This window comes from Chinchilla lanigera, unplaced genomic scaffold (assembly GCF_000276665.1).
Source record: "Chinchilla lanigera isolate Chin_1 unplaced genomic scaffold, ChiLan1.0 scaffold00090, whole genome shotgun sequence".
In the NCBI taxonomy this organism is placed as follows: Eukaryota; Metazoa; Chordata; class Mammalia; order Rodentia; family Chinchillidae; genus Chinchilla; species Chinchilla lanigera.
In genome coordinates this window covers 5,794,827-5,817,540 of record NW_004955491.1, presented here as the reverse complement: position 1 = coordinate 5,817,540, position 22,714 = coordinate 5,794,827, and the positions used below count along the sequence as shown (strand labels likewise).

Below are 22,714 nucleotides of genomic sequence, written 5' to 3'. Positions count from 1 at the left end.
ACCCCTGGAGCCTGACTCCTGATAGTGGGTCTTTAAACCATTCCAGCTGCTGGTGGGAGCTGGGATATTAGGAAACACCTAGATGCCGAGAAGCTAGGTGCTAATAGGTGGACTTGTTTGTTGTGGCGCGCCTTAAATTTTACTGTGTGGCGGAATCCCTTAGAACCTTGTTAATACCATCCTCCTTCTAGAGCTTTGCAAGGAGGCCTGGATGGGCTTCCTCGTTTGCATTTGCAACAAGTACCTAGGCTCCTGGGCACACAGCACGCACTCAGAACTGCTTGAGGAGGAGGAGGGAGCCACAGAGGATCCCAGCAGAGATAGGGCAAGAAGGAAGGGAAGGGGCAGCTTGTTCATGGTCAGCGGCCGCAAAGCTGTGGCCTCTCCTTGAGCAACAGGCTCACAGTAGCCGTTGAGTAGATTAAGATCATAGAGGTTTAGTGGAGAGGCCAGAGAAAGGAAGCGGAAGCTTCTGAAGAAAGATTAGTGGGCAGGGATTTATCTGGGGCCTAAGTTAGAGAAGGAAGTGACAGCTATGGAGGGTCGGTCTCTCGCGTTTTGTCTGCAGCCTGTTGTTACTCAGCCTGAAATGTGTGTGTCACTGAGAAAGAAGATTCATGGCAGCTGATTTGCAGTCTGTGCTGTCTTTCTGTTTCTTAAAAGTGGCGCGGGTCATGGCCCAGTGAGCTGGTCTCGTGGCCCCGTGGCGCAGAGCCAGCCTGGGTGTGGTGCGAGGGTCGCTGGGGCTCCCTGGTGACTGGTCCTGGGGAGGCACTAGGCCAGAGTAACAGCATCTGCCCCGGTGTGCTCAGGGTGGGCTGCTGAAGACAGCTGGAGGGAGACCACCGAGCTGTGAGGCTGTCATTGCGAGCTTGCGTTGTGGATATGAGTCCTTTCAAGTAGCCTTAAAGAGTTCGGGAGTGGGGCTAGGGCAGGGTAGTCCAGCAGTGTAGAGCTTGAGTTTAACGCGCATGAGCCCCTGGGTTCGATATCTGGCACCCCAAAATAAGAGAATTCAGAGTAATTAAGGGCAATTAGAAGGGCCATCCTTGAAGTGGGTTGAATCCAGACATGTTACATGGTTCAGACTCCCTCTGGTACTGGATGAGCTGATAGCAGAGCTGGTGGACCAAAGTCCTGCCCCTCCCCACCATGTACCCGTGAACCAGGGAAAGGTGAGCGGTTGTGGAGAATGCTGGGGGTTATTACTTAAGTTCTTTTAGGGAAAGAAGTATGAAGACTCACGCAAAGTTAACCTGGAAACTGCTGAAGAAGTTTTATCAATGGTACCTGTTCTGCAGGAATCACAAAGCATGAAGTTCAGTCAGTGGCCTTAAAAATACATTTTTAGTGAAAACAGGGTGAAAAAATCCTGGTCATGCCATTTTATCATTGCAAAAAACATGACAATGCTGTTTACTTGATAAATGTTCAGAAGAGTTTCTAAAAATAATTTGTATGATTTTCCTTTTTTTCCAGAGCTGGGAATTGAACTCAGGAGCTTGCGCTTGCCAGGCAGGTGCTTGTGCCACTGAGCTGTATCCTTGGCCCAATTTGTATGATTTTCAAAGTTGGTTTTTGTTTCGAGGAAGAGTATTTAATCACAGGAGTGGGGATGTCTTTTTTCCCTATCTTTTATGAGCAGTGCCATCAAAAGAGTGATTGATGTCTATTTCTGTGCATTATGCGCACCGTTGGGCTGGTGCTGCTTTTTTGGTCACTCTTGGGTTGTTTTACATAATATTTCTCTGGAGTGTATCTGGAGCTTGAGATTCCCCTCAGATGGTACAGATTCGAAGCCTTCTGAGAGCACAATTGTTGCTGAATGAATCATCCAGGAATAGCTGGTGTTTCAGAATCAGTTTGCTAGAGACAGGAGCCAAAGGAAATGTATGAAATTATGAGGGCGATATAAAAGATCACAGTAGAGAACGTAATTTGCCGTAGATCAGCAGTGCTCGTAGGAGCGGTGGAAAGGCTGTTGGCAGCACTGCCCGGAAGAGCAGGACCATTTCCCCGTGTGTCTCCAGAGCCAGGACACAGGAAGAGGATGGTGGAGTTTGTTTACAGATACTCCCACTCTGCAGTGGCTTGTAGAGGTTTCAGTACTAGCTGTCCAGTAATCCCACGTTTTTGTGAACATAGCAGAAAACAGCCAGGTCGGGGTCAGTGAGTGCAGCCTTCCTGTCCCATCTGATTTCAGTAATTAATGATTTTTACTTTTAGGCCAAGAGACCCAAGGGAAACTCAGTTTTGTTTCAGTCTCACTTCTGCTGATGAGTAATAACCTTTCCCCCAGTGGCCAGCCTGATTGAGAAATCAAACCTCAGCCCTGGGGAATGAAGTTTTAAGTTTTGGGATCCCAGTTCACTATTCCTAGGGATAATAGTTGACTACCATCCATCACGGGGATTTAGATTAGGCTACGGTGTTTGCTTTTGCCAGAATGACTACTCACGTTTTCAGGTTCAATATTGATTTAGCCTGCCAGATAGTGTATTCCCTTGATATGAATGAGGAGCTCTGTAGCTAGCTGTGCCATTCAGACTGGTCGTCTTAAGCTCACTTTGTAGCCCAGGCTGGTCTCGAACTCGGAGTGATCCTCCTGCCTCAGCCTCTTGGGTGCTGGGATTACAGGCATGCACCACCGTGCCTGGCCTCTCTTACACTCTTGTTTGAAGTGTCCCACTTTCCTTTTTGGTTGAATGTTGCTTCTGCATTTCTTGGAGCAGCCTCGCTGAAGCTGCTCTCTTCTCCACCCCACAAGGAGGGTGGTGAGCCCTGCCTGAGTGAGCACAGGGCCAGTGCAGCAAACACCTCCTTCGGCTTCTGCTGGTCTCTTCCTCCTGTCACCAGGCATTTACCACGTGTCTCATGCTGGACCCCTTTCTTCTGCTATTTTCCTATTTCAGTTTTTCAGTTTACTAACATAAAAGAGGAACTTTTTTTCCTGGTTGTCTTCATTATATAAAATAGCTTTGCTATATTTTGAGTTAGATTTTCCTTTATGGATGAGTGTATAGGCCGTGGTTTCTTTTGAGAACAATCCAGTTAAAATTGTAGAGTTCCTGAAACACTGTTGAATCCTATATCATAGGCAGGCCCATGGTTGGGTACTGTTACGTAATAATTGAGTTATTTGTAAATTTCTGTTGAGTTGTAGTTGCACTGTGTGTAGAGATCTTTTCTAGTGTCTGAGTGCAAGACAGTAAAACCTGTACCTCTGATCTTTAATTTCATTCATTTGCTCAGAAGCAGGTGTCTGTGCTGTCAGGCACTGTGCTGGTCTCCATGGACTAGTAATGGAAATAATTTCAGGGTCTTTTTTTTTTTTTTTTTTTTTTTTGGTGTTTTGGAGACAGGGTCTTGCTATACAGTTCAGGCTGGCCTTGAATTCCTAATGATCCTTCTGCCTCAATCCCAGGTACTGGGATTACAGATGTGTGCCACCACTCCTGGCAATTTCAGATAATTTAAAGTAAGAAGAGGGCTGGGCATGGTGGCACATGCCTGTAATCCCACTTGGGAGGCTGAAGCAGGAGGATCACCGGGAGTTCCAGGCCAGCCTGGGTTACATAGTGAGTTCAAGGCCAGCCTATACTACCTAATGAGACCCTGTCTTTAAAAAAAATAATAATAGAAAATGAAATGGGGTAACTACAGGAGAGTGACTGTTAGAGAGCAGGTGCACCTTAGGAGCTGTCATTTGGGCCCAGACCGGAATGAGAGAAGTGAGTCATACACTCAGAGGCCTGGGGGAGGCCAAGACAGCAGGGACTTGGCAGAGCAGAAGGGTCCTGTGGAGCCTAAGGCTGTGTAAGGTGTGGCAATAGGTGTGGGGAGGGGCGTTGTCCTGTTGTCCAGAATGGGGAATTCTGTCTGATTTTCACTGAGCATTGAGCTCTGCTGAGGAGATGGGTTTGCCCACTTGTGGAATTCCTAGCTGTCTCCCAGGAGATTCTGCTTTCAGTGCAGCATTTTCATGAATTGTCTTCGTGTGTGAGGGTGTCGTGGCATGCAGGCATTGTGCAGCCTTGAGCTGCACCTCTCTGTGGTTGGAGAAGGGGAGGCACAGTAGGGTCCCAGTAGTGTAGAGTTGGTGTTTCAGGACCTTTGGTGACGAGGGCCGGGTGTGTGTGAGGCAGCCAGGGTGTGTGTGAGGCTAGTGTTTGGCACTGTCCCAGGTGAGAGAGGAGTTCAGAGGTGCCTAAGGGAAGGACCCCTTCCTCTTTTCTGGGAGTAAAGTTCCCTGGGCCTTGTCCTCGTCCCTTTTCTTCACAGGGCATGCACCTTGTTGTAAAATCTTCCAATAGAAATTTTAGGAGACTTAGAGGAGTGAGAAGTTAAGGTTCTAGTTCTTTGTGTTTTGTTTTGTTTTGTTTTGGTTTGGTTTTTGTCTTCTTGAGACAGGGTCTCTCTATGCAGTTCAGGCTGGCCTTGAGCTCACTTTATAGCCCAGGCTGGTCTCGAACTCACAATGCTCCTCCTGCCTCAGCCTTCCAGGTGCTGGGATTACAGGCGTGTGCCACCATGCCCGGTGCATTTAATAGTATTTTATTCTTTTTGGTGCCAAAAATCAAACTCAGAACCTTGCACCTGCCAGGCAGGTGCTTATGCCACTGAGCTATATCCCCAGTCTTTTTTCTTTCTTTCTTTCTTTTTTTTTTTTATCGTTGTTTTTGGTTTTGGTTTTTTTTTCCGGTACCGGGAATCGAACTCACGACCTCATGCTTGCTAGGCAGGCACTGTGCCGCTGAGCTAAATCCCCAGCACGCCCCCCCCCTTTTTTTTTTAAAGATAGAGTCTTGCTATGCAGTTCAGGCTGGTCTTGAACTCACTGAGATCCTCCTGCCTCAACCTTCCAAATGCTGGGATTACAGGCGTGTACCAGCTATCACATCCGGTGTTACGGTTCTAGTTCTTGATGTGTTAGCTTACAGGCTTGGTTGTTAACTGGTGATTTTGTGAAATCCGAAATATTTCTTCATTATCTAGGTACTGTAGTTTTTAGATAAAATACTTGCGTTGCTCTGGGATATAGCTCTTGAGATAGAGTTTATGTGAGGCTCTGGGTTAGATCCCCAGCACTATAAGAAAAACAATGATTTTGTGTTACATATTTACAGATTACTCCTTAAAACTGATGAAAGAGCACACAGGACTGTTAGCCTTTACAGAATCTTATACTTGTGGTCAGTAATATTTGTTAATGTCACAGAAGTAGTTAATTCATAATAGCTTAATTGCTTAAAAGTATTCTCAACTAGGACAAATTAACAGAATTTATTTTGCAAAAAAAAATGTATTTTGCTTCTTAAAGTTGCTGAAATGAAATGATAATGTTTTCTGAGCCAGGTACCTTCTTCATCTGTTGGAGCAGCTTTCTGCAAACCAGAAGTAATGGCTTCATAGGCTAATGCATACTGAACTGCTGTTCTTCTTCACAGGGAAATCCTCATTGACGATTCAGTTTGTTGAAGGCCAGTTTGTTGATTCCTATGACCCAACGATCGAAAACAGTGAGTATTGTTTCCAAGCACTTAACTCGGACGGCTCCTCTCACACAAAAACTGTGTACTCTGTGTATTTCTGGGGGCTTTGTTACAGGAGATCCTTGGTTAAATCTGTATTTCTCCAACTAAGAGCAAAAAAAGCTTACAGTGGGTAGCACTTTGCACAGTGATATTTCATTTAGTATCCAGATTCGCTGCCATCTAGAAATTTCTACTCAAGTCGATAGCAAATTGGTCCTGTACTGGAACATTCATATCTAGAATCTGTTTTAGGAGTAGAGAACACAGTTTTAGTTTTCTTTTTTTGTTCTCTTCCTTGCCCAGGCTGATCTTGAACTCTTAGGCTCAAGGGAGCCTCCTGCATAGCTAGGACTACCAGTGATGGCAAAGCTTTAGAGCTTTCATTGATGACAAGCAGCCCACTGCAGCACCCGTGCTGTAGATTCACCACCACTGGTCATAGGCATGCGCCAGTATGCCCTACTTGCCTGGCTTCTTATGGCTGGGAATATCATCTTTGATCGTGTGTGGGGCTTTGTTATTTATTGTGGTACAAGGATTGAAGCTTGGGTCTCTGCACTGAGCTACACCCCCAGCCCTTTCTTTTTAAACTTTGTATTTTGGGCTAGAGACTCGCTAATTCACTGAATTGCCCAGTCTGGGTTTCAATTTGTGGTCCTCCTACTTCAGCCTCCCAGAGTGCTGCGATTATAGGTGTGCACCACCTAGCTCTTCGTGTTTTACATTTTTTTCTGTTTTCGTGTTCAGTCCTGGAGACTTCATCTCGCAGATGATTTCAGAGCATTTGTGTATTAAAGTCTTTAGGCAAGAGCAGAAATGGCTATCACATTACAGGTACCCCTTGGAAGTTCAGGAGGCATGTTCATTAGATAGCAGCTTCTATTTATCAGACTTCTGATAGGGTCAGCATAGGGCAGAAGCTTTTGTTCCATTCCTATACCCACTCTGGTAGAAAGACATCGTTCAGCAATAACATTAAGTTAAAAATGGGGGAAAATTTACTGTGAATTTGTTGCTAGTAACATAAATATGGATATGGATGGTTTTATGATGTTTTAAATTAATACTCTGTAGATTTAGGAATAATCCAGTAGTAATTCTGTTCCTGCCTTCGTAGTATAGAAAGGGCTGTTAATAGCAAAGTCAGTGGCAACACATTTTCCTAGAATGTCACTCTACAAGCAACAATTCTGGCACTCTGTCTTCTTTAATTAGGGATATAGGAAAATAACATTAATAAAGCCTGATATTATCTAATGTGGGGACAGTTGTAGACCAGAGTAATGCTTATTTAGATGTTTTGTTACCCATTGTTGGTTAATCTAAGGGCTCATATAGATGAAGTTGGTAGACACAATTGAATTAGTAGAGGCTTGTGACTTTGAAGCAGGAGTGGCGGTGTACAGCCTCGGCCCCGCCCCTCAGTACCTCTACTGGTAAGTGATAAGGCTCCTCAGAGCAAAGCGGGCGGTTCCAGTAGGAGTGCCTCCTTACCGAGCTTGCCTGCTAGTGGACTTCCCGGTAGGATGTAAATGAAGAGTCCTCAGCATTCGTTAGTAACAAACGCCACTTTGTGAACACCGAATTCTAGAAGGCTTATCAGCAAGCTTTCGGCCTTTACTGCTGACGGCTGTTAGACTCCTTCCGGACAGGGACCCGTCTCGCTGCTGATTGAGAAAGGAGGCATGAGAGCCTCAGGGAAAGTGATGTTTCCATCTCCGCACAGGGGTAGCTTTACCGGGCTATGTAGAAGGTGCTTCTGGGCTGTCCTCGGAGGACATTCTTGTCACCTGCACCACTGGAATACGGCAGTTCCCGTGACCTATGGAAGGTCTTCAGTTTGAGTTTGATTCTCTGTGTGGGAACTGTACATCTTTTTATGTGCAAGGACCCTCTTCACTGTTCGTTCCTATTTTCTTTTGTTATGCACATCGTATCACCTGCCCTCTCGGGGCTTTTCCTGCTGTCCAGCGATCTCCTCCTTCCTGCAGTTTGCTGTGGACTGTGTGTGTACCCCAGCCCCAAGTTCTCTGCTGAACTCTGGGCTTTTGTATTTCACTGCCTTCGATCCCACTTTGGTTCCTAACGGGCCTCACAGCCTCAGAAACCCGATTTAGTTCTCTTCCTTTTGCAGCCCTAGTGTTCTCCCGCTGCTTCCGTGCGTTGTAATGGTAGCTGTGTTGCTTGTGCTGAAAACTTGGATGTCATCTTGACTCCATTCTCTGATGCTTCATTTCTCACTGGTCGGACAGTCCTTGCGGCTCTGCCTCCACACACCTCCAGAGTCTCTGCCCCTGCTGCAGGCCTCCATCCTCTTCTTTGCATGGTGATGAGATGGACCTCCTGCAGCTCAGTGACGAACAGCCCCTCGCAGCATGCATGCTGTAGGTTGGCAGCCAGTGGTCTAGTCTGTGTCATGATGGCATTGGTGACTGTGCTGGGGCTCCTACCTCTGACCTTGTCCTTTCTGCCTGTTATCCGGAGTCTCTGGAGGGGTCTTGCAAAGGTATGAGTCACAGTGCATTCCTACCTGCTCAAAATCCTGGGTATGTTACCTCACTGAGAGTACACACCCAGAGTCCAGCTCCCCTGTGGGTCAGCTGCCTGTTCTCTCAGCTCCCACTGCCTTGATTTGCATGCTGTGTTCACTTCTATGGAACCTCTGCATGGTGGCCTTTTGCCAGACAGCACCAGCTGTGGCAGCTGGGTGCATGTGTGTGTGTCTGCCTTCCATCAGCTTCCAGTCAGACCCAACAGCATCCTGGACACATAGAGCAGGGCTGCTGGTGGTAGGTAACAGCGGTGGCATTTGGGAAATAGTTGTTGAATAAATACATGATGTTAGTTCCATTAATCTTTTCAGAGTGATTACATTGTACCTCATAACCACCAGTATTTAGTTTTGATTGAAACCCACTGCTTCCACCAGCGTTTCTTACATAATTTTCAATGCTTTTTTTTGGTACTGGGAATTGAACTCATGACCTTGTGCTTGCCAGGCAAGTGCTTGTGCACTGAGCTGTATCCCAGCCCCGCAGTGCACTTGTTGCTCCTACCCTTGGAAAGGGTTTCTCACAGCCGCATCGCGACCGTCCCCTGGCTGATAGTGAGTGGAAGTTTCCACACACAGCTCTCCCAGTCAGGGCGATGTGAAGGTCTCTTAGGTTGCTTTCTTAAATCAGCAGCACAGGTCCCAGTGGGAATCCCCATCCTGAGGTAGTCTCACCCAGGGTGCTGGTGTTTCTGCGCTACCACTCACCTGCATCCTCAGCCCTTTGTGTTTTGGGAGGAACAAGGTCTCACTGAGTTACCCGGGCTGGTCTCAAACTCGCAGTGCTCCTGCCTCAGCGTCCAGAGCAGCTGGAATTGCAGGCTTGGACCAACTTGATTGAACTTCCTGCTGGTTTACTTCTTTTCTTAAAGCAGTCATTTCCAGAAGGGTTCACAGTGATGCACAGTGTGTTGGGGACGGCCTGCGACCTCCATGCACCTCACTCTGGCCCTGCTTGCACTGGAAGTGGCGGTGCTTGTACAGCTCTGTTGCTGCCTTCCCTGTGGAGCCCCTGTGGCCCAGCAGGGCTCTCCTGTCTTCCTTGTCACGGAGAGCATTCTTGACCAGTTTCCATCTGACTCTTGCTTTGCCTTTTGGCGTGTGACAAAGTGTGACCTCTCTCGGCTGTCTGAGGCACTAATCCTCCCGCTTGGCTCTCATGGTGCTAGACGGCTGGGCAGGAGTTGGCTGGGGCTGGGCACACAGGGAAATCTGTTCCACTTACGCACAGGGTCCCAGATGGTTTTTTTTTTAATATTCTGTTACTGTTAATAGTTCTTTCCTCCTGCCTGCATGTGTTGAAGCCTGATTCCTTAGAATTCTGAGTTATCTCCTTTGGTATCTGATTTCTTCCCCCGCCTTGGTAGGAAAAAGAAATTGTGATAAATTGGATCCTTAAGCTAAGTGGGGATGGTAGCCTCAGTTCAAAACATCTGTTCCATTGCTGCTTTATCTACCAGTAAAATCGTTCATTTTTTATGTACTGGAAGTTGGAAACATTTGGATTAAGCTTAGCTCCTTGTACTGGACACCAGCTCTCTGTGAATTAATGGAAGACTTCTGGGGCTTGGGTTCACTCTAGGCCTCACGCCTCTTGTACATTTCACTTCCTCACAAATGGAAGGGACTCTGCACAGAGCACAGAGTATGTGTATTGGATGTGAATTGCTGCCTAATTAGTTTGTCTGGAAGAGTCAGGATTTACCCAGTCAGACCGCAGTGGTGCTTAGTTAGATAATGGAAGTAGGGAAGAATCCGTACAACTCAAGAGGATCGATCTCTTTTGTTTCCTGGGAACTTTTTGTGGGATTGGTAGGGACTCTGTGCTCGATGCCTTGTCATCGTTCAAACTTGAAGTGATCTAGAGTTACTGTCTTTAAACTAATATTTAATCCCCTTTGCCCCTCTAGCTTTCACAAAACTGATCACAGTAAATGGACAAGAATATCATCTTCAGCTTGTAGACACAGCTGGGCAGGTAAGTGACCTTGGGACGCGCCTCAGCTTTGTCCTGAGGGTGTGAATGGCTGCTTTCCAGGGAAATTTTTTTTTCCCACTTTAGGGTAGTTTGAAGTTTTCTTAGTTGACACTAGAGTAGTGGTTTTCTGTTTTCTGAGTAGCATTTCTGTATTAGAAAATAATACTAGTGTTTTTTCTTTAGTAATGTGTATGCTCCTTCTTTAAAAGCAAAGATAAATCTCAGAGGGCCAGCATGAGAACAGTGCAGAAACAGGCAGCTCATCTTAGGAGGACTTGGGCCTTGAAACATGGGTTTCAATTTGATTTGCTGGCAGTGGGTAATTGCCGAAAGTTAAATGACTGGCCCTGAAAAGGGTACTTACAGGTTAATCCGTGTGATGGTGGTGTGTGGAATGCTTCACCACGGCAACTGACTGGAAGCCAGGGGGAAAGAAACGTATCGCTGGGAATGAAAAAGCCCTTTGACAGCTTAGCTGCCTCGTTTCCATGGTAGCCGCTCCCACTTTGCTAGAAGCCATTCTGTTAGACTGAATCGTCCCTGTTCACCGGAGGGCGGGGCGGGGCAGAGGATGGTGTCTGGTTCCTCACTCCTCCTCTCTCCGGCTTATACCCACAAAGGGCCAGGCACATGGGAGGTGGGTGCTTTCATCTGGCCAGCCGCGTTGAAAGGAGTCTTTTTCTGGGGTCTGGGCAAGCTGAAGTAGCCCTGTAGAGCAGTGTGACGCGTCCTGCGGGTTGGGAATGAATTCCCTCTCTTTGTTTGGAAGTGAACGGAGAATGAGACCGTGGCCCCTTTGTGAGCAAGAAATAGCTACACTGAGTTGTGTTAGCGTGGGAGAAACCAGCGGTTCCCAGTCCAGAAGCTGGGAGGGAAAGAAACCAAACATGTAGTCTGAGAGCATGCGCGCCCTGCACGTGCCTGCCCTCCCACCTGGTGCATCGTGCCCGGGGTCGATGTGCCTCGCAGCTGCATATGCCAGCCGCCATCTGTGAGCAGAGCCATCCTGGGGACCTAGCCCCTGACAGAGGGTGGGTCAGGGCTCATCAGAACAAGTAGCAGCCTCCATGCCAGAGGGACACAGCTATTCTAGGGCTGGCGGAGAGGAGCCTCCGGGTGAGGTGGTTTGGGTTTGTGTCTGTCTTTACAGTGAAGGCGAGTTTTTGCCTGAACCAAGACACACTTAGCCCCTGGAGGCTTCAAGTAATGGTTGTGCTGGGACAGCAGGTGTACCGTAGCATGACCTGGAAGAGAAGGGCCCCCTTTGTGCCAGCAGTGGGACCTTGCCGGCAGCAGGATTCTCTGTTTGGAATCTTCCTGAAGCTCCTGAAAAGTGAGGGTGCAGCTTTAGATTGGGGAATCACTTCCGTGCAACACTGGAAACTCGTTAGAAACTTGCCTGTGTGGGGCAGTGCGGCCCAGCTGCCAGGCACGGGCTGCGTCCCATCGTGTGAGCAGAGAGGAGCCCTTGTTGCACCTGAGCTGCCTTTTGAACGGGCGGGGAGGGCAGCACCCACCTGGCTGACCACACACAGCCGTGGGCCCTAGTGCCTTGAGCTTGGCAGGCACAGGTGTTAGCGCAGTGACGTGGGCAGCAGGGAGGAGCTCCAGAGGGACATCTTTGTGTTGGCTTTATCAGCAAAGAAGGTGCTGCTTGCTCTGAAGCAGTGGTGGTGAACCTGTGGCACATGTGGTACTGTTCTTTTAAGACAGATGTTAATAGCCAGATGTGGTGCACACCTGTAATCCTAGCACTTGGGAGGCTGAGGCAGGAGGATCATTGTAAGTTCAAATGCAGCCTGGGCTATACAAAGTGAGCTGAAGGCCAGCCTGAACTGCATAACGAGACCCTGTCTCGGAAAGACAAAAGAAAAAGACAAATGTTCAGTATATGAGTTGGGTTTGCTTGCTTGCTTGCTTGCTTGTTTTTACTTTCTAGCGTAAAACCTCAGTGTTCAGGTTTAATGGCAGTGTTGTCACTTTATGATAAATAAGTGGGTTGGGGGTGCAGTTTGGGCACTTGCTCGCCATCACTAGTCTATGCCATGAGTGGACAGTGGGACAGCAAACAGTTTGTGTGTGTTAGGGTAATACAGATAGCAGGACAGAAGGGGTCCCTTCGTAGGGAATGAGTACGATGTGTGATGCGACAAGAGCGGTGGCTGGGTTTGCAGCTCAGTTGCTTCTTTGGGTAACAGTATTCACAACAGACAGGCGTGGCCAGCACTGGGGAGGCTGAGGCAGGAGATTCGCAGCAAGTTCAAGGCTGGTGTGAGCTACATAGTGAGTTTAAGACCAGCCTACTCTTCTCATTTGGCTTCTTTGAATAATTTGTCATTGTAAGCAGTAGTTGTTTGTTTCTTTTTATGGTAGTGGGAATTGAACTCAGGACCTTGGCTTGCCAGACAGGCACTCTGCTGCTGAGCTACATCCCCAGCCCCCTAGCAAGTAGTTCTTAAAGGTACATGATGAGAAAAAAGGATATGGTTGTGCTCATGATTCACAATGGTGAAACCATTCACATTCCCCTGCAATTGGACTCACACAGGCTAGTTGTGGGTTAGGAAGGGGGACGCAGGGAGAGATGGAGAAATCCTTTTAAAGTGATCCTATAGCCAGTTACAGTCCACGCTTTTCAAAAGGGAGTCCAGGAGTTCCAGACCATCTTGAGCAACATAGCAAGGGCCTGTTTAAAAAAAAAAAAAATCCACAATCTGTTAACTAATTTACACTGGGGTTTTTTTGTTTGTTTGTTTTCATCTTTTTAAGATAGGGTGTCGCTATGCAGTTCAGGCTGGCCTTGAACTCACTTTATAGCCCAGGCTGGCCTCATAGTGATCCTCCTGCCTCAGCCTTCCAAGTGCTGGGATTTACAGGCATGCGCCACCATGCCTGGCCACTAATTTACACAATTAAGGAGTAAACTTGCTCACAGTAAGTTGCTGCATAGCAAGCTATACATAGTAGCAAGCACTGTTTATCTAGTATATATCAGTACACATGTAGCTACTGCTCACTTCAGGGGGACACATTCTTAGAAATGTGACATGAGCGAGTTTTCCCGCTGTGGAGACATCGGGGTGGACTTCCACTGGGCTGCTCAGTGTGTATGTTTATACGTGTATGAGTTTACTGCTGCTAGAGCTGTGACTCAGGCACAAGGGAAAAACAACACGACAAGATGCGTGAGGCTGCTGCTGTGTAATGCGGATTGAACTCAAGGCCTTCACACTGAGCTGCGTACCTGGTCTTTTTCTTTTCCTTTCTTTACTTTTATTTCTTTTCTTTTTTTTTTTTTTTGAGAAAGGATCACTAAATCATTTAAATTAGGTTTGGCATGGTGGTGCACCCCTATAATCCTGGCACTCTGAAGACTGAGGCAGGAGGATTACTTGAGTTCAAATCCAGCCTGGACTGCATAATGAAACCCTGTCTCAAAAAAAAGAAAAACAAACTTGCCATTGTGGATTAAAATAAATAACTCACTTAAGTTGCCCAGACAGGGCTCAAATTTGTGATCCTCCTGCCTCAGCCTCCCAGAGTGCTGAGATTACAGGCAGGCACTGCCACAGCTCACTATTACTATTTATTTTTGCAGCACTGGGGATTAAACCCAAGGCTTAGGTAAGCCAGGCAAGTATGCGCCGTATCACTTTATTCCAGCTCCCCACTTCTTTAAGTAAATGGATATATGCTTTAAAACAACAGGAAGTACAGTGCAGGAAGTGCAGAAGCAGTAGCGGGCACTGCCGTGACCCAGACCTGCATGCCGCGTGCGCCTGGTGTTGGTGCTTCCTGCGGCGCGTGGTAGTGCGCACCGCGGGGGGAAGCCGCTGCGACCCTCGCGCACGGATCGCCCTGTGGGAATCTTGTCCACCACTGACCCAGACAATACGTTGTGAGGGAGCGTTGGGGTGTTTTAGTTTTTGTGTTTCAGTTATTGGGTGTTCTGGGGTTTTTTTTGAGACCAGGTCTCCCTGTGTAGTTCAGGCTGGCCTCCTGCCTGGGTTTATTTTAAAATGGAATCTTGATGAATTTCCTAGACCTGCCTTGAATTTGAAATCACCCTGCCTCAGTCTCCCAATTAGCTGGGATTATAGGCACACGCCACTGCTTCCAGCCCTCCGAGCTGCCTGCTTTTGTTCAGTTTTTGTTGCTGTTAGTCCATGTTTGCAGCCCACGGTGGCCACGGTCCTCCTGGCTTGTCCGTGTGCGTGACGCAGCGTCGTTCTTCCCAGCCCTTCCCTCCCGTCCCCACTGCCTCGGCATACCTCCTCCTTGCCCAGAGCCTTTTAAGCTTCTCGTGTTCTGCACATCTGAAGTACAGCGTTGTCACTTCCTCTTTCTTGCACAGAGGGAACACAGCTCCGTCTTAGAAATCGTTCCCTAGCCCCTACCCCCGTGGCTGCGTGTGCCCGGCTTGGGTCTGCGGCAGGTTCATGACTGGTGGGCAACCCCCCTGGCAGTCTGCAGTGAGCACCCCCCGCCTTGTCGTCGTTTTCCCTGTTGTGCCGGCTGTGGTCTTGCTGTGTCTGAGTGACCTATCTGTGAGCTCTGCCCATGGCTTCAGAGGTCTGTGAGTGCCGCCTTGACACTCAGCATGTGCAGGAAGTTAGCATTTTGTATAAGATCTGAGGTGCTTTTTTGTGTGTGTATATGTGTGCCGGGAATCGAACTCAGGACCTTGTGCTTGCCAGGCAGATGCTGTGCCACTGAGCTATATCCCTGGCCTGTTTAAGATTTTTGTTTGAGAGGTTTATAGTCACAACATTTTAATTTTCCCACAGTGGGAAAATTTAACCGGTTTTTCATTTAATCAGTTTTAAAAAATTCTCCCACGTCCCCAAAGTTTTCATATCTCTACCCCCACACCCTCATGTCCCAGGGCTGAAAATGGAACCCAGGGCCTTCACATTGAACTATATCCCCAGCCTTTCTTATTTTTTAATTTTGAGACAGGATCTCCCTAAGTTGCTAAATTGCCTGGGCTGGGTTCAAGCTTGTGGTCCTCCTGCCTCAGCTTCGCAGAGTGCTGGGACTCCCAAAGCTAATTCACATACCTCTCTGGGTCCTTCTAGAGCGTCCAGCCCAAACTTCATATTTCTTTGATTTGGTTTTTTTGGTATCAGGAATGGAACTCAGGACCTAGCACTTGCCAGGCAGGTGCTATACTGCTGAGCTATATCCCTGGCTGACTTGTTTTTAAAAGAACTTCCCCATGGGGCAGAAATCCCCGGTTATGAAGAGCTGTGACCATGCTGCGGGCTGGCAGAGTTCGAGCTGCTGCTTCCGTGGTGGTGGTGTGACGTGACTGTCCTATGGTGTGCTTGGGACTATTGCTTTAGTGACAGTTGAATCTCAACCGAGGATGAGGCCTGCACAGGCAGTTGCACGTGTCATTGAAAACTGCATCAACATCTGAATATTCTGTACATTTTCATAATTCTGTGTCCAGGGGCTGGGGCCTCGGGTACAGTGCCTGCCTGGCAAGTGCAAGATCCCCTGAGTTTGATTTCTGGCACCAAAAAAAAAAAAAAGCATAATTTTGTATCGAAAGCCAGGTTCTGAGAGGCTGCTTTGTAAGATTAGGCATAGTACACTGGGTCGCTCCTGAAGCAGCTCAGTAGTAACTTTTTCCCTGAAAGTGTGCATACACTGATAGGTCTTGGTGGTTTGATCTGCCCTTTTTTTTTTTTTTCCTGGTACCAGGAATCGAACTCACGACCTCGCGCTTGTCAGACAGGCACTGTGCCACTGAGCTAAATCCCCAGCCCCTGATCTGCCCTCTCAAATGCTCATGACACAGCCTTGAGGCAACCCTTAGACTTAATGCCCAAACCTCTGTGACTGGAATACAAATGGGACGTGAAGGATGTGTTGTTTCCCAAGGGCCTTAGAGATTCTGAACTTTTCATCTGTAGAGTAAATGTAGCGAGCCCTGATAGGAGACTTGGGCCATTGCCCATTCCTTCCACCCCCTTCTCTCAAGAAGCCAATGACACCAGCAGCGTGTGAGTCCTAGAATAACCGGGGTCATCTTAGAAAATCTTCGAGAAGCGCGTTATCACCCACACGGCATTCTTCCATCTTCAGGGTGCAGTCTACATTTCTGGGGTGGTACTGTGTTCCTTGTTTACTTGAATTTCTTTGATTTTTGTGAAAAACTAGGTACACATTGTCGTGTTCAGTGAAAGTTTCATTCACTTATAATTATTTTTCCTTCCACAGGATGAATATTCCATTTTTCCTCAGACATACTCCATAGATATTAATGGCTATATTCTTGTGTATTCTGTTACATCAATCAAAAGGTAAGATGCCGGGTGCCAGCCTGACCTTGTTTGCCATGCACGATGGCGTGAACCCTTCTACAGGCATGTGATGGGATTAGTAGTGACAGACTTGATTGTTAGACTGAGTGGTTTTTAGTGGCTTCTTGTGGAGCAAACAGGCTGTTGAGGAAACTAACTGCAGTAGGTGCTTTGTAACAGGGTGGAGTAAAATCTGTGTTCTTACTTGAGGCTGCTTAGTAGTGATTGCACGTGATGTGGAATTTTCTGATGATTTAAGTGAGAAATACATGAATTTTTACATTTTGTGTGTTTTACCCAACTGTGGGGAGAGTCTCTGTGGAGTAGACTTTGTAAGACAACTTGAGCAGGACAGTATGTTGAATACTTCACCCTTTGAATTTATGAAATAAGACCTTTGCATAATAGGGTCTCATCTGCCTACATGAAAATTAGGCCACTGTTTTTATTAGTGAAAACAGGCTTTGGTTCCTCTAGCCACACTTTGGTTTTGGTTTGTGAATTGATCACTTCCTGTTACTGGGTGCTGGCCAGCGATTCAGAAGCTGCCGGTTTCAGTCATTGAGCCTGTGTGGCTGTAGCCAGTCCCGCAGTGGGGTTCAGCTGAGAGGGTCTCATTCCCGCTCAGGCCTCCTCAGCATTCCTTGTGAAGCGGAAATGAACCTGTAGCCCTTTGTGGGATGGACCTTGGCGTTCTGGGCTTACTTTCCCCACTCAGTCCACTCCAGAATACCCCGTGGCTATATTAGGGAAGTTCTGTTTTTTTGTCACACAGTCTGCAGTACTTACTATTTCCATATCCTTTTTTTTTTTTTTTTTTTTTTTTACTAGAGATTTTTTTACTCACAAGCATTTTTATCAAAGTAACAATGTGCATCTGGCCACAGTAGCACACACCTGTAATTCCAGCTATTCTGTAACCCGTCCAATCTACTAAGGAGGCTGAGGCAGGAGGATTACAAATTTGAGGCCAGCCTGGGCAATGTAGCACAATGTAGCGCAAAAACGTAGAACTCAGTTCCCAGTTGGATAAATAAATAACAGTGTGCAGAGTTTTAAAGTAGCATAAGGGCTAGGGATGTAGCTCAGTGGGCCCTGGGCTCACCCCTAAAAAAAACCTAGAATGTAATGCATGGCTTCAGCAGACTCCAAAGCCTGACACATACCGGGAAGGAAGCAAAGCGCTGCCTGCGTGGGCTGTCGGTGGTGGGGCCCCGGGGTAAAGCGTGCAGGAAAGGGATGTCGGAGAAAGGCTGGCGGAGGGAGTTCGGAAAGCAGCAGTGGCACCCTTCCGGGAGCTGGAGGACGAGGCTGTGAGGGAGCAGTGGCCAGCGCGTGGGAGTCCATGGGCTGAGTTGAGCCGGTGTCTGCCAGAGGCTGTTGCAGAGGATCCTGGGGGGACGGCTGCCTTTGGCCTCTTCGGACCTGTGTGGGTCTGGGCTGTGCCGACGGAGGGGAGCCAGTTCTGCACCGTGCTGGGGCACACAGGCTGCAGTGTTTGCCCGGGCTTTCTGAGTGGGTGGGGCAGTGGTGTAAACAGTCCTGCCGGAGCTGTGCGGGTACTGGGTGTGCACCTGGGCGGGGACAAGTGGTGCTGAGGTGCGCTGGCGCAGTCCTTTACGCTGCTGGCTCTTTGTTGGGTGAGGTAGGAGACTGAGTTTTGTCTGTGTGACTTGTCAGCTCCGCCTTAGACTTTCTTCTTGAAGTGTTGCTTGCACCCGTTGGACTGCAGCTGTCATCGGGAAGGATTATTGGGTGCCTGCGGGGGAAAGGGTGGGTAGGAAAAGGAAAGGAAATCGCGGGTGCAGTTTGTGTTAGAGGATGAGTGTGTGACACGCGCGTTCTCTCCACGGTCTGACGTCCATCGGAAAATGCCTGTGCTGAAATGGATGTCTACATTTCATATGTTTTGTCTTACAGTTTTGAAGTGATTAAAGTTATCCACGGCAAACTGTTGGATATGGTGGGGAAAGTGCAGTAAGTAGTGTGCTACTTGGCCTTCTTCATTTTGCAGTCTTCCAGGTGGCACGGTCTGGCGCTAACTGGTTCATTTCTTTCCTTACAAATAGGATACCTATTATGTTGGTTGGGAATAAGAAAGACCTGCATATGGAAAGGTACGTACAGTGTAAATTACTGATTTATAAAATGAAGTCTAAGCTGATTTAGTCACTGATGGAGCATTTTAAGTTATTCTGACACCAAGAATATATCTGGCTAGAGCCTGGGATATAGCTTAGCAGCACAAGTGCCTGCCTGGCAAGCACAGGGTCCTGAGGTTGATTCCTGGTAACACCACCATCACTACCAAATGTGTATATATCTGACTGCAGTGTTCTGCATGGTCACTGCAGTGTAAATATGTTTCTCTGAAGAGGACACCAGACACTGATGGGAATTCTCTTCGGGCTCTGCTGTGACAAAGGCAGCAGTGTTTGTTTTCACCAGGTGCCTTTGCGTCTCAAGGCTAGGGTCACACGAGTGGGGCTGGGCGGCTGCAAGCACGGGCAGAGAGCAGGCGTGCACAGCGCGTGTGGTGGAGCCCGGCACCGGGGCCTGGCCCTTGCTGCTTACATCCTGGCTGTGAGGGGCAGCACTGGAGCACACGGCCGTTTCCCCACCCCTCGAGCTCTGAGACTGCGGGTGACTCGGCAGCGCCTGTCTTGTCCCCCTCTGCCGGTGTGATTAATGCTCCTGTGTGACTCCTGATGGTGAGACACGGCCTCTAGAGTGATCAGAGTGGAGCCTGCTTCATCAATTATGCATGCTCCACGTAATAAGGAACAAAAATTAGAATGTTCTTGTTCCTGCAGGGTGATCAGTTATGAAGAAGGGAAAGCTTTGGCAGAATCTTGGAATGCAGCTTTTTTGGAATCTTCTGCTAAAGAAAACCAGGTATGTAGTTTCTAAATGCGTTTTTGTGCAGCATTCTCCCAACTCAGCATTTGATCTCTGTCTTAGCGCACCTCTGTCGCCCAAAGCTTTTCTGTCCCTTGTGTTTTGGGAGGGTAGGATCCAGGGCCTCTTACGTACCAGCCAGCCCTCTGCCACCGAGCTGCATCCGCAGCCCTTCTAACATGTGAGACAGGGCCTTGTGAGGCTTCCCAGGCCGGCCTTGGACTTGGAACCCCCTTCCCTTCCTCCCAGGACTGAGTGCAGGGTCTCCCTGTCCATGGTTACGATCTGTTCCCTGGGTGTGCAGATAGCGAGGGTGTTAATTCTGTGTCACTGGTTCCCAGGTCCCAGGTAGCAAGACCTTCTCTGGATCTGTTCAGTTCCAGACTGTAGATGGTGAGAATTCAGATAAGGGTTGAGATGAAGGCCTGTAGATACAGCTCAGCAGCACAGCGCCTGCCTGGCAAGCACAAAAAGGTCCTGAGTTCAATTCCCAGTACCAAAAATAAAGTTGAGATTAGTATTATGCTTGCATTTTAATTGAACTAAATTAAATTTTGATCAAGTGACTCTCAGTCCTTAAGATTATCTAGTTGAAATATTTCATTTTTTTTTTTTTAAATAAAGATAGGATCTCACTAAGTCACTTTCCCAGCCTGGGCTCAAATTTGTGATCCTCCTCCCCTAGGCTCCTAGAACGCTGAAATTACAAGTGAGAGTATTAAGATCCAAAGAAGTTAAATAATACCTCTGAAATTACCCTATATTTTATATGGTATAAGAAGTAGGACTAGATTTACCTTTTTTTCTGAGACAGGGTCTTGCTATGCAGTTCAGGCTGGCCTTGAGCTTACCTTGTAGCTCAGGCTGGCCTCAAACTCGCAGCAGTCCTCCTGCCTCAGCCTCCCGAGTGCTGGGATTATAGGCGTGCACTACCACGCCAGTAGGACTAGATTTAAATAAAACCAAACCTCGTCCTTTTTCTCTGTACAGTGCTTCCTGATGATAAGGTGATCCTAGCAGTGACGTTGCTTAGACAGAGATGGGCCCAGGAGGTTAAGAGCTAGGACAGCCTCCTTGTTCACACCAGCGGGACCTAGGAGTGTGGACACAGCTTGTGGCCAGAGGATGTGGAGTGCTCGTGTCAGTGGCGCTGAAGTGAGCTTAGCAGCCCAGGGTGAGCACCGAGAGTCAGGGGGAAAGAGGGACAAGGCACGCACTGCCTTGCTCTGGACTGTGCCCTGTGTGGCTCTTGAGACAGAAAGCTGAGTCAGGTGGAGCCCTCTCTGGATGGGAGGAAGGGACTGCTCAACCACCAGCACATTTATTTATACATTGGGCAGGTTGCTGCCATGTGACCTGCCTTGTCCTAGCAACCTGTTCTTGAATTATGGGGGCACAAGGTATTTTCTTTGGAAGAGAGCAGCTTGTTTATGTGGCTCGCCTAGGGCACTCTTCGTTTTCAGACCCACTGTGCACATGTGCTCAATTTCCGGCTTTACCCACTCCCCGCGGGGCTAGAGCTGGGCTGCTGGCTCCTGCTCGTGGGGGACGGACAGTAAGCGGTCATGGGCTGTGCTGTTCGGGCAGCACTGGGCTGGTGCTTAGTGTGGAGAAGGGGGAGAGAGTGACTCCAAGGTTCTGTGGAGCCTGACCCAGCCCAGGAGGGCAGGGAGGACAAGAAGTGGACAGAATGTCGTGAGGTCAGCTTATTGGGTTAGGGTCCCAGGAATTAAAGTGAGCTAGAAAAGTGGGGTGCTGGAAATGAGACTGGACAGGCCCTGCTCGTCAGGCTGCCAAGGAGGACAGCGTCTCCCCACCCTCAGCGACTGCGTCTAGAGACAGGGACCCCCACCTTCATAAAGAAGGGCCACTTCCTCCCGGTGCCGACAGCCGATGCCGCTCGGCCCTGGAGCACTAAGCCTGTGCCTGCTTCTCCTTTCAGACTGCCGTCGATGTTTTCAGAAGGATAATTTTGGAGGCAGAAAAGATCGATGGGGCAGCTTCACAAGGCAAGTCTTCGTGCTCGGTGATGTGAGCGCGGCGGAGGACACTGGGACATGTTCTCCCTGGGGAAGCTCACCGCCGACCTCGGAGAGCAGCTCTGCTTCTTCTCTTCTGTTAACCTGAGAGGCATCATTTGGGTCAGAGCCCCTCCTCTTTCAGATTATGTTCAGCTCTGACTGTCCAAATGAGTTCACTTCCATTTTCAAATTTTAAGCAATCATATTTTCAATTTATATATTGTATTTCTTAATAATATTATGACCAAGAATTTTACAGGCATTAATTTTTCAGTGTCGTTTGTGGTTTAAAATAATGTAATCATGAAAATGATACATATTGTTACACTACTATTAACTAGGCTTCAATATATCAGTGTTTATTTCATTGTGTTAAATGTATACTTGTAAATAAAATAGCTGCAAACCTTGATCCCTCCTGCTGCTTGCGGTGACTGAGAGGAGGAAGGCCTCTTGCTCTGGAGCCTTCCCTTGGGCCTCAGGGAAGCCGAGGCACCCAGGCGCTCACCCTGTGCATTGTGGATGACTCAGCTGAGTGGCCTTGATCTTGGAGAGCAGCGACTTCTGGCCTTTCGGCAGTGACCAGGACACCGGTGTTGGGAGAGCCCCGGGGCCTTACGTGGTGGAGCACTCCTGTTCCCCTGTGTGTGTTATGCCAGTTGAAGCAAAGGAGCTGCTACGAGACGTGTTTTGTCCCTCTTCCCACTTAGCTTGATGTCCACATCAGGATAGGGTTTACGAAGTGATCTGCCTACTGGTCTTACTGGCACATACCTGTAATCCCAGCACTTGGGAGGCTGAGGCAGGAGGATTGCCATGAGTTCCAGGCCAGCCTGGGCTACATAACAAGACTGCCTCAAAAAAAAAAAAGTACTGTAGATTTGCTTGTCTGCCTGTCCTCATTCGAGAATGAGTCCTGTAGTTCAGAGGTTCTGAGGGTGAGGAGCGCTCCCAGCAGGTGCTCTGTCAGGGGTCAGCCTTGCCTGCCTTGACTGTGCTTTCTTGTGAGGAGCCGCCTAGCAGGGAACAGGGCACCGGGGATGTGGGGCACTTGTGTACAGCCCTCACCCTCTCTGTACCCCAGACTTGGGGTTTCCTTTAAGCCGTGTATTTCGTGTGTACCCCTAGTTAAAATTTCACAGGCTGGTTGCTTCTGATATTAAGCAAATGCTGCCATTGTCTTAAAATATAATTCTGTTTTGCAAGTAGTTTTTCATAAAACATGCCATTTCTTAGAACACGCCATTCTCTCGGGTCCTGAGCATTATTTGTCATCCCAGAGTAAAATCAACCTTAGAAGACTTCTGCCAATGCTGTTGAAGTAAACTAATTTCAGCGAGTCGTGATTAACATGGCTGAATCCTAAAGCTAAAAAGCTACCTCAGTGCCAAATACACAGGGCTGCTTCAGGTCAGTCCCAC

The 22,714-nt window shown here is 48.2% G+C and overlaps 1 protein-coding gene across 1 annotated transcript in view; it reads left to right on the top strand.

The window, feature by feature from the left end:
- The window catches only part of Rheb (Ras homolog enriched in brain), a gene marked incomplete in the record, with an annotated part of 38,858 nt that extends 16,357 nt beyond the window's left edge, over positions 1 to 22,501 (top strand). The window contains 7 exon segments of the mRNA XM_013504611.1: positions 5,448 to 5,519; positions 9,996 to 10,063; positions 16,292 to 16,374; positions 18,295 to 18,351; positions 18,444 to 18,491; positions 19,188 to 19,269; positions 21,215 to 22,501. Of these exon segments, the coding sequence (XP_013360065.1) occupies positions 5,448 to 5,519; positions 9,996 to 10,063; positions 16,292 to 16,374; positions 18,295 to 18,351; positions 18,444 to 18,491; positions 19,188 to 19,269; positions 21,215 to 21,307 (503 nt within the window).
- Between the last annotated feature and the right edge of the window lie 213 nt (positions 22,502 to 22,714).